The sequence below is a fragment of the Phalangium opilio genome, unplaced genomic scaffold (genome assembly GCF_054372755.1).
Source record: "Phalangium opilio isolate 3A_F unplaced genomic scaffold, DU_Popi_V2 ptg000079l_1, whole genome shotgun sequence".
In the NCBI taxonomy this organism is placed as follows: Eukaryota; Metazoa; Arthropoda; class Arachnida; order Opiliones; family Phalangiidae; genus Phalangium; species Phalangium opilio.
Window position 1 is genome coordinate 542,046 of NW_028324187.1, and position 16,018 is coordinate 558,063.

The following is a 16,018-nucleotide window of genomic DNA, read 5'->3' on the forward strand; positions in this document are numbered from 1 at the left end:
AAAATCAAGAGTGAATAGCCCCTCTATACCCTACCCTAATGAGTGAATAACCCTTCTATACCTTACCCTAATGAGTGAATAGCTCTATCTTTTACACTGCTTAAATGATTTACCGTGCATAAAATCAGAGTGAATAGCCTCTCGATACCCTACCCTAAACAGTGATAAAATTATTACCCGTATAAATTTGCTTATGCCGTAATATTCCGGCAAATCGAAGAGCAGATAGTTTTAGTGATTATCCCCTCGCCTCATCGTAGATGTACATCATACGATGTGGCTAATAAAACAAGCCAAAACACACGTCTCATTAAAATTTCAGGTCATTTGGTTGAATAGGACAAAGGATCTGGCCAAAAAAGCTACCTCCTCCCATAGAACTTAATGTTAAATTTGGGTTCCTTTGAATAATCTTCAAAAGCTGCGCTTAAACACGTAAATCGAATTCTTTGAACGGGCTTCTAGTGGGCTATGGTCTTGGACAAGCCGCGTTTTTTGACGGTGTAGTAGTTAATGTTACTTAAGTAAGGACTAAGGAAATAATAGTTAATGTAATTTAAGTAAAGGGTATAATTAAGAATTAATGAATTATTAATTTAACGATTTGGTTTTGTTATTATTTGATTGAAATCTCGATTTTTTTTTAAATATTCCAAATATTTGATTGAAATATTCGAACTCGATTAGTATTCGATCGGAATTTCGATAAAATTTAATATTCGAAAAAACTCGAAAATTCGAGTATTCGATTCGAAAAATTTTCGCAGTTTTGATATTCGATTGCAAATTTCACTATTCGAACACGCCTAGTAGCTACGTGTCAATGATTACAAAATAAGTTCTAGGCACGAAATTTTTGTGAAAATAGAAAATATATTTCAAATATAATTCAGGTACAAAATGATCTCAGTTTAATTCAAATTGGGAAGACCTTTAAGTTCCAAATCAAGAGCGATTTGACCCAGAGCTTTACCCTGCAATTATTTAACTTTATATTATAATTATAAATCATAATGCACTCTTTTAAGGTTCTCTAAAGACCTTCAATTTTTGGTTGTCGGAAAAAATTAAAGCAATGTCTAAAATATTTACCTGAGGGTCGCTCCTCAAAGATGAAACTCCCCCACCGCCCAAAGCATCCTTCAACACAAAATTAAACCCCTTGACGCCAGGCAAAGTATACCTGATTAAAAATTAAAAACTTGAGCCTGTGTTCCCATGTCCAAAAGGAATCGATCCAGAAGGATGGTACTAATTATGTTTGCAAACACGTTCTCTCCTATTTATGAGATGATTTCTCGCTAACCCATCTTCAAGCGCCTGCGCTGTAGGCACTTTGGATCCCGAGAGAGTATGCGCAGGGACGGCATTCTATCAGCCCTCTTGTATGTCCCAATTCTAAGGATGGCCAACCCTCTTGTATGTCCCAATACTAAGGATTGCCTACCTTCCTGTCTGTCCCAATACTAAGGATTGCCCACCCTCTTGTATGTCCCAATACTAAGAATTGCCTACCCTCTTCTCTGTCCCAATACTAAGAATTTCCTACCCTCTTGTATTTCCCAATACTAGGAATTGCCTACCCTCTTGTATGTCCCAACACTAAGAATTGCCTACCCTCTTGCCTGTCCCAATGCTAAGGATTGCCTACCCTCTTGTATGTCCCAATACTAAGGATTGCCTACCCTCTTGTATTTCCCAATACTAGGAATTGCCTACCCTCTTGTATGTCCCAACACTAAGAATTGCCTACCCTCTTGCCTGTCCCAATGCTAAGGATTGCCTACCCTCTTGTATGTCCCAATACTAAGGATTGCCTACCCTCTTGTATGTCCCAATACTAAGGATTGCCTACCCTCTTGTATGTCCCAATACTAAGGATTGCCTACCCTCTTGTATGTCCCAATACTAAGGATTGCCTACCCTCTTGTATGTCCCAATACTAAGGATTGCCTAAACATTTCTACGTTGAAAAATTAAATATATTTCACCTACCGTGTAACGTTTTTCTTGGATTGATCGGGATTTTCAAACAAGTACTTAAAATATTCAGCCACCACCTCGGCCGTTAAATGTTCCTTCAACAACGGGTAGTACTTAGGATCTCGACAAATGACACCTTAAAGAATAAACTCAGGGCTAAACACCACCGCTTTAAATGTCAAAATGTTATTTTACCGATATTGGAATTATTTCCCTTGTCCCCGCTTCGAGTATAGGCCAAATCGGCCAAGTGGTAACTTTTATTACCAGTTTTGTTTCGTACATTGTCCGTTTCGTCTGTATCACGGACATTCGAGCTTTTAATATCGGAAGACGTTAATGATAAGTCTGGTTGCAATTTTTCAGACACCTCATCCTGATGAATTTCCACCTAAAAAAACCACCTTTCCCAATAAACCTTTACACAAGTCCTGCCGAATTATTTCTGGTTAAGATATCCCTACAAACTAACGATAGGGGATCCGACAAAATAGACAGTTTCATTAATACCAGTAGGAAAGCGAAGCACCACAGGAGGTAGACCGCCTACTTAGACAAGGATGATGGGGGAAGGCAGATACGCACCCTGAGGTAAATCGGTGGACACGCTTACTGTGGAACGACTCAGGTCCGGTGGGACGTTAGAAATGGGGGAGGAATACTTGGTGATCTTCGTCAGACGAATAATAAAAACCGCCCGCTATAATAGAGAGATTTCAGTTGGCTGCGTAGTACGTCACACCCCAGGGCCGGAAATAAGCACAGGACACTGGACATTGTCCAATAAAATTTTGAAATGTCCCATAATTTTTTCAAAAACTAAGTGGGTCACTGGACAGTTTGACCAATAAATTTTCCCAAGTTTTGATAGCTTGACTATGAAGATGCAACACTATTTTTTCACACTCCAGTGGACAATGTCCTATAAATTTTCAAGTCAAACAGGGGGTCACTGGACACATGTCCTATAAGAAATTTTTCTTATTTCCGGCCCTGGTCACACCCTCCTAAGTCCTACCACGGTTTAGGCATCCATATTGGTGGGTTTCAGCCCTCCTTATGCAATGAACCCACCAATATGGCGGTGTAAATTATCTCACGTATCTTAGCTCCTCCCCCAAACGAAAGCTCTCTATTCCATGTATTCCTCCCCCATTTTCTAGCGCCCCACTGGACCTGAGCCGTTCCAACTTCCACAGTTAGTGCTAGTGTGCGGATTTCTCTCAGAATACAAATTGTCCCTAGCTTCCCTCGCGCCAAGAAGTACCGCTAGATGCAGTGTGAGTTGGCTAGCCATGGATGAACAATACAAATTAGTATTGTTCGTCCATCGGCTAGCATCACGCCTGTGTGTTGATTTCTCTATAGCTATTTAATTCAATAGTCTATTAACTCTCAAATTTCGCGAATAAAGCCTATACTTTCTACATACTCAAGCGCTTTTGACAAAAAAAAAGTGATCTTTCGAAAATAATTCTTACTTGAACTTCCGACTTTGGAAGCAAAAATGAAAATAATCTTAGAACGGGAGAACTGCAAAAAATTTTTAGATTATTTTAAACACTTCTAAGAATAACTTTTTCTTAACAATAATTGACAGGTCCTACATTTTAGGTCTGCCTCCAACCATTGTTGTAAGACCAGGCGCTAAAATGACGTCACATTTAATTAAACTAAACAACCCAAAACCAAGCAAATTTCAATTCAAATACCGGCCCCAGTTCCGGAAGCGGCCATTTCTCTGGCTAAAATTTCTAGAGCTCTTTTTTCATTGTGGTGAGCGGCTGTCCACATAACAGCTTCGCGATTATTCTTTAAATTAACAATGAAATAACACTCTTACTAAATTTAAATTAAACTTCACATTAATTTAATTATAGGCGTACTTTTTCGTGCTCAGTGGCGTGTGGACCGTAATTAACACCAGTCCCTAAAATTTCTAAATTTGTTCGTTGAAAATCATCCATTCCCAAGAAATCCAATATTCTACGAGTCTTAAAATATTTCATAGAAATCAAATTCTTAACCCTTTTCAAATATAATTAATTTAGGTATATTAACAAAATCATAAGGGAATATAACCACAAGGCATGAAACATTTTCTTTCAGGGGTCATTATTAAAGAATGTCTTGTAAGTAATATTCCCCAAAAATTTGGCGTTAAAACTAATCTCTTAAGAACAGCCTCCGATGACCTGCGACCCTTTTCAGCTGCGTTAGGTCCGATAATAGGCGAAACCCCGGTTATACGATAGCCATCCATATAAGTAGCGCATACCTACAAATTTGTCGGCAAGTATACAAATAATATTCTATCAAGAAGTGATATCTAGTTTATTAGGGAGAAGGTATAAATTTGCGCCACATTTCCAGCTTTATCTCCAGTCCAAACGTATAGTAGGTCCGGATTAATCCCAGCCTCTAAATTACAACCAGCATCTCATTGGTTCTTGAAAACTCACGTCAGCGCGAAGCGAATGACGAAAATTACGTATTTTCCTACTGAGGAGAGGCGAAATAGCCCGGCCTCCTTTTACGTCCCCCCTTGTATTTTGAAAGGGGGACTGGGAATATGGCGCGCGAATACTTAGGAATCTTATATCTTCTTCCTAGTAAACTAGATATAACTTCTTCATTCTATACATTCACCTACTTTGTAACTATCAGAAGGCGGCCTGCCTTTGGCCCCACTAACAAGAACTTCATTTTCTATTTTTAATTCCGACATTTGAATTAATCTCGTTAATTATCATTAAATTATATCATAAGTTTATAAGATATGTTCTATAAGCATGACTTCGTAATGCTAGGCACTTACAGCTCGAGCTAGTTCGAGGAAGAACGACGGAAGCGAGAATTGAAGTCCTACACTCGGTGGTTAATTTTGCAGGACTTCCATCTAGGCCCTATTTAGTCTGTTCTAAGCCTCTAACAGCGCCTCACTAGTCGTCGCTTTACCCTGAATCTATAACCTACATCAATCACTTCATGACAAGCTCCAGTTTGTAACCAGCGACAAACTTATGGTACGAACATATCTTATAAACTTACGATTATATTAAGGATAGCCTTACCCCCAATTTCTTTAATTTCAACCTTAGAAAAATCGCAAGTAACGTCCGGTAATAGATAACTACGCGGGTCATCAATTTCGTAAACCAATTGTTCAGCTACAGTGTCAAATGATATTTTGCCGCCTGTATTTGGGGCTTTGGTTAACGTAAATGAACCATCTTGGGAACACTTCGCGATTGGAAAACCCATATTATCCCTATTTAACACACGACAATGTAAAAGATATAATTGCCAAATTATAAATTGATGAGACCTCTTACCATCCTTTAATTGATTCCCAATTAGTGCATATACCACCGGTACTTTGAGCCCCGCATTCGATAATATGTCCCGCTAAACTAATTGCGTTTGTTAACTTTTAGACCCCTTGATAAGGTTTATTTTAAATTTAGGAAATATATAATTCACCATCCCGAGGCTAGTTTGTCCCATTCTTGAAAACTCCAACCAAACTATGATATTTTATTTCATTTAATATTTTTGGACTGCGGCAGGGATAGATTTAATTTTAGAAGAAGGAATGGAGAACAGAGTAATGTGGGCGCGCGTCAAAGTCCCGGACCCCCTTCCCAGGGACGGAGGGGAATGAAAGAAGAGGCGGGGGGTGTCATAGCGACAGAGGTAAAAAGGGACTACGTATTTTCGGCCGTCCCCGTCAGCAACGTCATCAAAAACGTAGTTTAAGTGAGCCAATAAGATAATTTAAAATTTTCGTTACGTGTTGGAGGGAGGGACTCTATACTGGGTGGTCTATGAGTCGGACTGAAGTAAATACTAACCGTTCTCCATTCCTACTTCTAAAATTACATCTATCCCTGACTGCGCTGAATAGTAGATTTAAAATTCTAACCTCGTGAACTAACGGTCCTAAAGTAACGGCGCTATCAACGCATCGTCCTGTTATAACAACATCAGCCCCCTTCTCTAGAGCTTTTACGATTCCCCCACAACTTATAATTAATAAACCAAATTAATTTTTATCGTTTAAAATTCAATTGATATTGAAACCTACCCTAGATAAGCATTCATACTAGTTATTTTATCAGGGAAAATTCTCCCACTATTCATATCAGTGATGTTACGTTTCGCAAATTCATCTTTCTACAACAATCAGGGGTCTTTTAAAACTTCGCAAAGATATAAACCCATTCCATTGAACTTACAAAGTCCATTAAGTTATCGCCAGTAACTACGGCAATTTTTAAGTCAATTTCCAAATCTTTAGCCACATCTTGCAAGGCTTTAGCGCAACCCATTGGGTTAATACCGCCTTTTGTTTTGTTTAATTTTTAAATTTAATCATTTAACTCTAAGCCTAAAACTAAGTAAATTTATTTTATAGGCATACCTGCGTTTGAAATTACGCGAATACCCTTTTGTTTAATATCCCCTAAAAATGGTTTCATGGCAAAATGAACAAAATCTGGCGCGTAACCCAAGTCCTAAGAGAAAAAAACACCGCCCACCATGTATGTAACGTAAAATTTTCACTTACTTTTATGTTGATTATATTATTTACATACTGGAAATTTTCTTCTCGCTGCAGTTAACAATGACATGGTAATTTCCGCCAAATAATCGAAAACGAGGTATTGGATATTGCCTCCATACACAAGTTGCGGCACTGTATAATTTGGCAGGCGTGTTTTAACTCATTTTAAATTACCCGCCTGATGCCTTAACCTTGGGCTTCAACTTTAAAGCCCTGGTTGTAACCCATACCTGACGTTGCTGTGTCTCCCCAAAAACCGGATGCCGAACCAATTTTAACCGTTTTATTCGATGCCGCACTGTAATTTCGAACTTTCTGAACTAATTTAAGATTTGTAAACTTAATTAAGCGATACATTTTGCTTCTACATAAAATTCACGACAAGTTAACGAACAACCACCTCGTAAAACTGATAACGCAAAGCACTTGAAGCAGACGACGCGTTCGGTTCAGGCCTTCAGGGCTTACTGGAACACACCAGGAAATAAGCAATAGGATATCTGAATAAGGCGCGAAAATTCAATTCGATGCCGCACCATAATTTCGAACTTGCTGAACTAATTTAAGATTTGTAAACTTAATTAAGGCGATACATTTTGCTTCTACATAAAATTCACGACAAGTTAAGGAACAACCATCTCGTAAAACCAACCTATAACGCAAAGCACTTGAAGCAGACGACGCGTTCGATTCATGGCTTACTGTATCACGCCACGGAAAAAAGCAATAGGAATAGGATATCTGAAAAAGGCGCGAAAATTCAAACTCGAAAAAGAAATAAACGAAAGCCAAAAATTATTTTCAAAAAACATTTTAAAAATTATAGACGTTACAAAGGCACAGGAATTCACTTTTCCAAAAACCTTACGCATTATTAACATTTTGGTTTAATTATCATTATCAACTGCAGAATAAATGAGGAAAAAAAAGCAGAATTAATTATTTTTTTTTTTTTTTTTTAAAAAACCAAATATTTCCTGTTGTAGAAAAACTTATACTAATTTATGCATTTCGTAAGATAATATTGATTAGTGCAACTGAAAAATACTGGAATGCCATTAAGGATACAAAGACAATGAACAATACAGATTAAGGAGTAAAATGTTACCAACTAAATAATTAATTTAATTTTGGAATCCAAATTAATTAACGAATTGTTTAATTAATAGTAATAATACCCCATTTATTTTATTTTATTTGAAAAAGTCTTGTAAAAATTTCTAACCAACTCTGTTTTCGTTTTCAGGTTAATTATCATAATTAATTAATGTTTTAATTATGTTTTTCATATTAAAGTATTAAGATTTAATAAATCCATTAATAAAACACTATAATTTTAATATATATTTTGAATTTTCTTTTTGGAAATAATTACTTGTTCGTTCAAGTTTCGTTTTGCATTTCTTAACCCTTATCAATTAACTGACTGGACTAATTAATTAATTTTGGTTAATACAAATTGAAAAATTAATTAATGATTAAAAATATTTTAGTGTTTCTAGAATCTAGACTATTTATCAAAATTTTATTAAAAAAAAATTAAAAAATATGAATTAAATCAGGAACCATTACTTGAATAACTAATTAGTAATTAGTAAAATTAATTAATTAATAAAGAATTTCCAGAGTTAACTAGACTACAAATCGGTGATTAATAATAATTAACTCTTTGACTCTTTCAAATACAATTTGTATTTACAATTGTTTTTAGTTTTAGTTTGTTTTTCATTTAAGGACTAAAAGAATTTCTTAATAAAAAAAACTGTGCTTTGAAGGAAAAAAGAAAAAAAAAACAAATCTTGTTACAAATTAGTAAATTAAGGTCAAAATTAGTCAATTTATTTCAAAATTTGTCAAGAAATTTACCAATTTAAAGAATTTCTTTTATTTCAAACATATAAGAAATTAATCTGTAAGCAGAATATAAATTTTGACCAATTTTTAACTTAAAGGGAGGGTGAAGTGGAAAATCAAGTGATTTTTTATCGATTCTTCTACTAATTATAAGACCAGTCTGCACAGTGAAACATTCAGGAAATACTTAATTCCGAATGATTTTAAAATTCAAATTAGGTTCAGATTTTAAGGATAATTTTAAACAAGGACCTCCGACCAATCGTGTGACGCCCTGCCTTTTTGTTAACAAAATTCTCGTGGCACGTTCCATGCCTAAAGAAATTTATCACGAGATTTGATAAAATTCGCGCGCTACGTGAAAATCATGGCGCGAGACGTGGAGCGTGCCACGAGAATTTTGTTAACAAAAAGGCAGGGCGTTACGCGATTGGTCGGAGGTCCTTGTTTAAAATAATCCTTAAAATCTGAACCTAATTTGAAATAATTTTAAAATCATTCAGAATTAAGTATTTCCTGAATGTTTGACTATGCAGACTGGTCTTATAATTAGTAGAAGAATCGATAAAAAATCACTTGATTTTCTACTTCACCCTCCCTTTAATTCGACCATTTCTCAATTAAAAATATGTTATATATTATATTTTAATAAGAGACTTTTAGTTTATCCAAATTTCAAAACATCCCTTAAAAACTCAGCAGGCAAAAAAAAAAAAAAAAAACAAGTCAAAAAAGCAAATGAATAATTTTAATAAATCAAAAGCTAAATCAGCTGCCATTAACTGAGTTCATACACCCCACCCATTTTACGTTCATCCAAAAATTGTTTTGTTTTATTTTTATCATTTATTTTATTGTAACAATGCCCTCTTTATTTTGGGAATAATATGAAAAATTATTTGTGTGTGTGTTTATATATTTATTTATTTATTTATTCGTCTTTAGATTTGGAAGAAGAAGAAGTTTCAGTGGGACTATCTTTCTTAGACGCGTTACTCGAATCTTCATCATCGGAGTATTCAGTTGGCTCTTCACCCGGTTTTAATAATTTACCCACGTAAATGTATTTTTCTTTAGGTATGCGAGAATAATCAATTAGTATCAGGGTTAAGTGTAATTAATTGATAATAAAGATTTTCACAGGAATGAGTCTTACTCTTACTTCTTGGACTAAATAAATATGGAATGTTTCATTTTTTTTTACTTATCTCGTGTTCCACCACTTCTACAGGGTTCGTACAAAATTTTTGGAATGAAATTCCTAGCTGACTTTTCCAGGTTTTCCCTGACTAAATTCCACAAATTTCCCTGACCATATGCAATAACGTACATGGCAAACATATATATGAAAACAAATCTAAATTCACTCGAATCATTTTTGCACGAGTTATTGTAATAAAAATTAGCCAATTAATTTGTTTAAAATTAATTTAAATTAAATTATAAATAATCGGAGCGAGCGAAGCGAGCTCCGCAATTTTGGGGCTTTGGTCAAATCTCAGACAACACATTTTCCGGTCACCCTTATACTGTTATCCAGACTTAAATTTCCCACCAATATATTTTTCCCTGACATTTCCCTGACTTTTTAGGTTCATTTTAAATTTCCCTGACTTTTCCCTGACCTTTTAGGCCCATTTTCAATTTCCCTGACTTTTCCCTGACCTTTTCGGCCCATTTTCAATTTCCCTGACGTTTCCCTGACCTTTTCGGCCCATTTTCAATTTCCCTGACTTTTCCCTGACCTTTTCGGCCCATTTTCAATTTCCCTGACGTTTCCCTGACCTTTTCGGCCCATTTTCAATTTCCCTGACTTTTCCCTGACCTTTTCGGCCCATTTTCAATTTCCCTGACTTTTCCCTGACCTTTTCGGCCCATTTTCAATTTCTCTGACTTTTCGGCCCATTTTCAATTTCCCTGACTTTTCCCTGACCTTTTCGGCCCATTTTCAATTTCCCTGACTTTTCCCTGACCTTTTAGGCCCATTTTCAATTTCCCTGACTTTTCCAGGTTTTCCAGGTCGTGTACGAACCCTGTTCTATAACTAAATTTCAATATTTTAAATGGTTCTAATAGTTTTATTTATTCTTTAAACTATTCATTTGGGGCATTCCCTATCACCCTTTTTGGTTATAAGTTTTACCCTTTCTGGTTGTAAGTTTGAAACATTCCATATTTTAACCAGTTTGAGTCTATAAAATTATATTCACCCGTAAATTGCATTTCCCATTCTCTAATGGATTCCATATCCATTGGACCCAAGTCCGAGAGATCGTCATATTCATCACCTTTTGGTGCTTCAACAGTAAAAGTAGCTAGCCCTCTTGATGCATCCCTCCCAGCAAAGGCATTGTATGGCCCACCTTTTAGTTTAATTGAATTAATTCATTAGTAATTCCCGGAATTTAACTATGACCCTGAGTTTTTTTGTTTTTTGGGTTTTTTTTGGAATTTTAATGCTTACCAGGTCCGTAGAAGGCTTTCCCACGAGTTACATCGAATATTTTTCCATTAACAGCGACGCAAACTCTACCATCAGGTCCCAAACCATTGTACTGCCTTAGTTGGACAACAGTCATGTCTTGTTTCTTAAGGGGAGGTGGTAATGGGTCTTCTGGTTCTACGGGCTCTATTTTTTCTCTTCCACTGAATAGTAGCTTGTACATTAAGAAGCCGCATATCGCGAGTAATATTAAATTAATGGGGCTATATATGATGGACTCTACTATTTCTAGGATGACTGATTTATCGCTGGACTGTAATTCTTCTTTAATGGTATTCGAAATTGTCTCACCTCCTCCTTCTTTTTGTACTTGCTCCATTTTTATTAAGGATAACTAAGAGTTTTTGTCTATTTTAGAAGACGTAATAGCTGTTATCACACTGATAAAAAGAATTCCGAATTCCGGCACGCCGAAGTCTCGAAAAACTAAATGTCACTAAGCCTAACACTAACTACTACAATCATGGATGAAGGATGCGCGTGCAAAACATTAGACGCTCTACAGGATGTGCAACTCCCTATACTAAAAAGTAGACAAGTCGATACTAGCGCCGCCTGGCTACCAGCGCTGGAAGCCCTCGCGGGAAAAATAAAAAAATACAGGACATAAGAAAAAAAACAACTGTTTTGCTTCTAGCAGACGACGCTAAGGAAAAAAAATAGATGGTAGCGCGTGTTTTTTTCTCGTGTCCAGTATTTTTTATTTTTCCCGCGAGGGTTTCCAGCGCTGGTAGCCAGGCGGCGCTAGTATCGACTTGTCTACTTTTTAGTATAGGGAGTTGCACATCCTGTTGAGCGTCGAATATTTTTCACGCGCATCCTTCATCCATGCTACAATGAGCCCAAGGTTAGTAAAGTATAAAATCGCTATAATAGGTTTGCTCAATCAAGGTCAAAAGCTTATCTTTTTTAAAGATTGTTCATTGGCTGTTAGTTTTGACGTCACTGAGAGACCCAAAAAACAAACGGCTCGATGATTTTGAATTTGTGATGGCTGGTTGATTGGATTTAGAGTAAAGATAGAGTGCCAATTTTATTGAATTGTAAGTTTTTAACTCTTGAAATTGATCTGTAGATTATCTTAATTAGGTTTTTAAACGTTACATCCGTTGAGTTCTTATAAATTTAAAGTTAAAAGTAGCGCAATGGGCAAGGCTTATGGTAAAGACTTTGGGTATGGTTTTGGACGTTTGGCGTTTGGGTAATAACAAAAGTAGATAAATTGGTAATAATTTCTGTTGAAGAACTTTAAGAAGTTGTGCCATTATGATAATTTCTGTCAGAACTTTCTCTATACGGTTGTAATTTAATAGATTATAATTATTTTCTATTTAGGGAAGGTGTAAATTGGGTAGGATTTTACTTTACTTAACTAACCCAACCAACACTTGATTCTGATTAATTAGACCACGGGGAGTTCGGAAAAAATAGTGAAAAAATTCTAAACCCGCCGCAAGTTGGTCAAAAAAATTTTTGAAAATTTTAAAATTGCATGTAGAAAATTTTAAAATTGCATGTACTTACCGCCATTAAGACCGCACGCGCCTAAACGCATTCTGCCCTCGATCTTGAAAAACTACCCGGGGGGGGGTAAATATAATAACAAGGACTCGCGACGGAAATCAGGGAGCACACACTGCGGAAATATAGCTATGAAATTTTAAACACCCGCTGAAACATTTGCAATTCTCATACCAGGATAGAAAAATATTTGAAGAAAGCTCCAATTTTAAAAATAAAAAACGATATTTTGCTAAATTGCGTAGATTATTTCGGAAGTAAATGAAGATAAACAATAATATTTTGCTAAATTGCGTAGATTATTTGGGAAGTAAATAAAGATAAACAATAATATTTTGGAAAAGGCGTAACATTATTTGGGAAGTACATGAAGATAAACCACAATATTTTGGAAAAGGCGTAACATTATTTGGGAAGTAAATGAAGATAACCCACAATATTTTGGAATAGGCGTCATATTTTACAGCAATATTTTGGAAAAGCCGTCATATTTTACATCAATAATATTATAGAAAAGGCGTCCGATTTTATAGCAATATATTGGAAAAGGCGTCAAATTTTACAGCAATATTTTGGAAAAGGCGTCATATTTTACAGAAATATTTTGGAAAAGCCGTCATATTTTACATCAATAATATTATAGAAAAGGCGTCCGATTTTATAGCAATATATTGGAAAAGGCGTCAAATTTTACAGCAATATTTTGGAAAAGGCGTCATATTTTACAGCAATATTTTGGAAAAGGCGTAATATTTTACAGCAATATTTTGGAAAAGGCGTCATATTTTACAGCAATATTTTGGAAAAGGCGTCATATTTTACAGCAATATTTTGGAAAAGGCGTCAAATTTTACAGCAATATTTTGGAAAAGGAGTTCTACTTTACAGGAAAATTTTGGAAAAGGCGTTATATTTACAGCAAAATTTTGCAAAAGGCGTCTTATTCTTTTTGAAATATCTAAACACAAAGAGCGATATTTTGTAAAGGGTTTCAAATTACCAGAGAAGAACTAAATACAATTAGAAATTCCAAATATATTTATGGCTATGCCGTAATGTATTACCCGAAAAACACAACTTGGTGGAGGCCACACTTCGTTTCTCACGGAGAGTTTTTTTATGATATTGCTGTAAAATTTGACGCCTTTTCCTAAATATTGCTGTAAAATTTGACGCCTTTTCCAAAATATTGCTGTAAAATATGATGCCTTTTCCAAAATATTTCTGTAAAATATGCCGCCTTTTCAAAATATTGCTGTAAAATATGACGCCTTTTCCAAAATATTGCTGTAAAATATGACGCCTTTTCCAAAATATTGCTGTAAAATATGACGCCTTTTCCAAAATATTGCTGTAAAATATGACGCCTTTTCCAAAATATTGCTGTAAAATATGACGCCTTTTACAAAATATTGCTGTAAAATATGACGCCTTTTACAAAATATTGTTGTAAAATATGACGTTTTTTCCAAAATATTGTGGGTTATCTTCATTTACTTCCCAAATAATGTTACGCCTTTTCCAAAATATTGTTGTTTATCTTCATTTATTTCCCAAATAATGTTACGTTTTTTCCAAAATATTGTGGTTTATCTTCATTTACTTCCAAAATAATGTTACGCCTTTTCTAAAATATTATTGTTTATCTTTATTTACTTCCAAAATAATAATTTCTGTAAAATATGACGCTTTTCCAAAATATTGCTGTAAAATTTGACGCCTTTTCCAAAATATTGCTGTAAAATATGACGCCTTTTACAAATATTACCATTTACTTCCAAATAATTCGCGCTATTTTCCATACTTTTGCCTTTGCGTTCATTTGATTCCCAAATTATTTGAAGCCTGCTCCAAAAACTTGATGATTACTTCATTTACAACCCAAATAGAATGCAACCTTTTCTGAATTATTTCTCAACTAAAGTCAGCCTTTTCCAAAGTTTTGATGATTACTTCATTTACAACTCAAATAAAATGCGCCCTATTCCTAATTTTTTTCTCAATTAAAATCCACCCTTTCAAATATTATTATTTAGGGTTCGGTTTGGTTACTTATTAGCTAATTTACCACCTTTTCCAAAATTTCTGTTTGCGATTAGGCCTAGTTACTTAAAAACCAATTAGTGCCTTTTTTCCCAAAATATTGTTTTACTTTTAAATACTTCCCAAAAGTTTTAATGCTTGTTTTAGAAACTAAAATATCACTAATGTAATTTTCGCCATTTCTCGCCTATATTCTCCTTTTCCTTATTTTTGGCATTTCTATATTTTTCTTTACGCAATATTTTGGAATTTTACACAGATTACGTTTCGATCCCAGTACCAAAAATGAATGGTTTTGTTAAATTCAGTAGGTCTTAAAAATTCCATAGCTATACTTCCGTTGCGAGTCCTTGAAGTTCTTATAGTTGCCCTCCCCCCGGCATATTATCAAAGATTGAGTGCATAGTGCGTTTAGTCTATAGCGGTAAGTACATGCAATTTTAAAATTTTCAAAAATTTTTTTGACTAACTTGCGGCGGGTTTAGAATTTTTTCACTATTTTTTCCGAACTCCCCGTGGCCTAATCAGTCAGAATCAAGTGTTGGTTGAGTTAGTTAAGTAAAGTAAAATCCTACCGTAAATTGGTAAATAATGCCGGGAACAAGATGTGCAGTTGCCGTGTGTAACAATAGTCTGCTTAAAACCAAAAATAATAAGTCTACAGCCAATATTCGTTATTATTCTTTTCCTAAAGAACCTGGGCTTAGAAAAATTTGGGTCAACAAATGTAGAAGGGTTGGGAAATGGAATCCATCGACTAGTCGAATCTGTTCCAAACACTTCAAAGATGATAATTTTGAACGTGATATGCAAGCGGAACTTTTAGGGCTTCCTGAACGCAAAGTGTTAAAGTTCAATGCAGTGCCAACTGAAAACTTATTACAATGTAACACTGGAAAAACTGCTTCTCTGTGTGACAGAGAGGCAAGGTTATGTAGAAGAAACAGAAGAAAAACTGCCCAAGATATCATAGCATCAACGTCTGTTGCATCAGAAGGTAATGAAATGCCAGAAATGGTTAACAACCAAAATGCTGTGGATGTTGAAATTTCCCCAATCCAAGAAGATACACCAAGAAATCTTGTAGAAATACCCAGTGAAAATATTAATCTAATCAAGAACTTAAAGGCTAGAATAAGCTTTTTAGAAAAGAGTCGTAGTCGAGTAATTAAGCAACGTAAGCAAAAAGACACAGTAATTCGAGACTTGAAAGTACAACTTTCAATGCAAACCCTTGTTTCTAAAAGAGCTCTTAAAGACCTCAAAGCCTTAAAAACCAAGAAAAACAAAAAAGCAAAGTATAATTCAAAATTAGCTGATATTTTGCGGGTGGTGTTTTCAGATAGTCAGATAAAGAGACTTTTGGGGAAAAAAAGGGTTAATTGGGGTTCTGAGGATTTAAAAAATGCATTCACCCTGCGCTATTTTAGCAAACGAGCCTACGTATTTTTGAAAAAGGACCTTCATATTCCCCTACCAGGTCTATCTACCTTGAGAGCTTACGCCTCTAAACTAAATTTAAGACAAGGTATATTGACAGATGTTTT

At 35.1% G+C, this 16,018-nt stretch overlaps 2 protein-coding genes and 2 long non-coding RNA genes across 4 annotated transcripts; 1 reads left to right on the forward strand and 3 right to left on the reverse strand.

Moving 5' to 3' along the window:
• Positions 1–853: 853 nt before the first annotated feature.
• LOC149654016 (uncharacterized) lies at positions 854–6,916 on the reverse strand. The gene is made up of 19 exons (XM_089845365.1): positions 6,781–6,916; positions 6,582–6,682; positions 6,407–6,500; positions 6,222–6,328; positions 6,071–6,159; positions 5,909–6,008; positions 5,467–5,510; positions 5,319–5,396; positions 5,058–5,254; positions 4,637–4,692; positions 4,155–4,261; positions 3,870–3,978; positions 3,696–3,795; positions 3,591–3,630; positions 3,465–3,516; positions 2,179–2,374; positions 1,996–2,119; positions 1,093–1,183; positions 854–974 (listed from the first exon to the last, which is right to left on the reverse strand). The coding sequence occupies exons 1-19, from the start codon at positions 6,905–6,907 to the stop codon at positions 912–914; spliced, it is 1,875 nt and encodes a 624-aa protein (XP_089701491.1). The 5' UTR covers positions 6,908–6,916; the 3' UTR covers positions 854–911.
• LOC149654017 (uncharacterized) lies at positions 6,388–7,506 on the forward strand. The gene is made up of 2 exons (XR_016370464.1): positions 6,388–6,527; positions 6,605–7,506. It is a non-coding gene; the product is annotated as an uncharacterized LOC149654017 (long non-coding RNA).
• LOC149654018 (membrane-associated progesterone receptor component 1-like) lies at positions 7,346–11,367 on the reverse strand. Its single transcript, XM_089845374.1, has 3 exons — positions 10,869–11,367; positions 10,615–10,767; positions 7,346–9,475 (listed from the first exon to the last, which is right to left on the reverse strand). Exons 1-3 carry the CDS (start codon positions 11,224–11,226, stop codon positions 9,336–9,338), a joined length of 651 nt encoding a protein of 216 aa, XP_089701500.1. The 5' UTR covers positions 11,227–11,367; the 3' UTR covers positions 7,346–9,335.
• Positions 9,670–10,604, reverse strand: LOC149654019 (uncharacterized). The gene is made up of 2 exons (XR_016370467.1): positions 10,378–10,604; positions 9,670–10,029 (listed from the first exon to the last, which is right to left on the reverse strand). It is a non-coding gene; the product is annotated as an uncharacterized LOC149654019 (long non-coding RNA).
• Positions 11,368–16,018: the final 4,651 nt, after the last annotated feature.

Bases quoted from the DNA above. Each gene is read 5' to 3' on its own strand.
- LOC149654016 (XM_089845365.1), bottom strand. From the start codon at position 6,907: ATGTATCGCTTAATTAAGTTTACAAATCTTAAATTAGTTCAGAAAGTT. The intron at 6,329-6,406 runs GTATGCCTATAA...ACAAAACAAAAG, and splicing joins TCGCGTAATTTCAAACGCAG to GCGGTATTAACCCAATGGGT. The intron at 975-1,092 runs GTAAATATTTTA...AAATAATTGCAG, and splicing joins CTTTGAGGAGCGACCCTCAG to GGTAAAGCTCTGGGTCAAAT.
- LOC149654018 (XM_089845374.1), bottom strand. From the start codon at position 11,226: ATGGAGCAAGTACAAAAAGAAGGAGGAGGTGAGACAATTTCGAATACC. The intron at 10,768-10,868 runs GTAAGCATTAAA...TTAAACTAAAAG, and splicing joins GAAAGCCTTCTACGGACCTG to GTGGGCCATACAATGCCTTT. The intron at 9,476-10,614 runs GTGAATATAATT...GCATACCTAAAG, and splicing joins ATGGGAAATGCAATTTACGG to AAAAATACATTTACGTGGGT.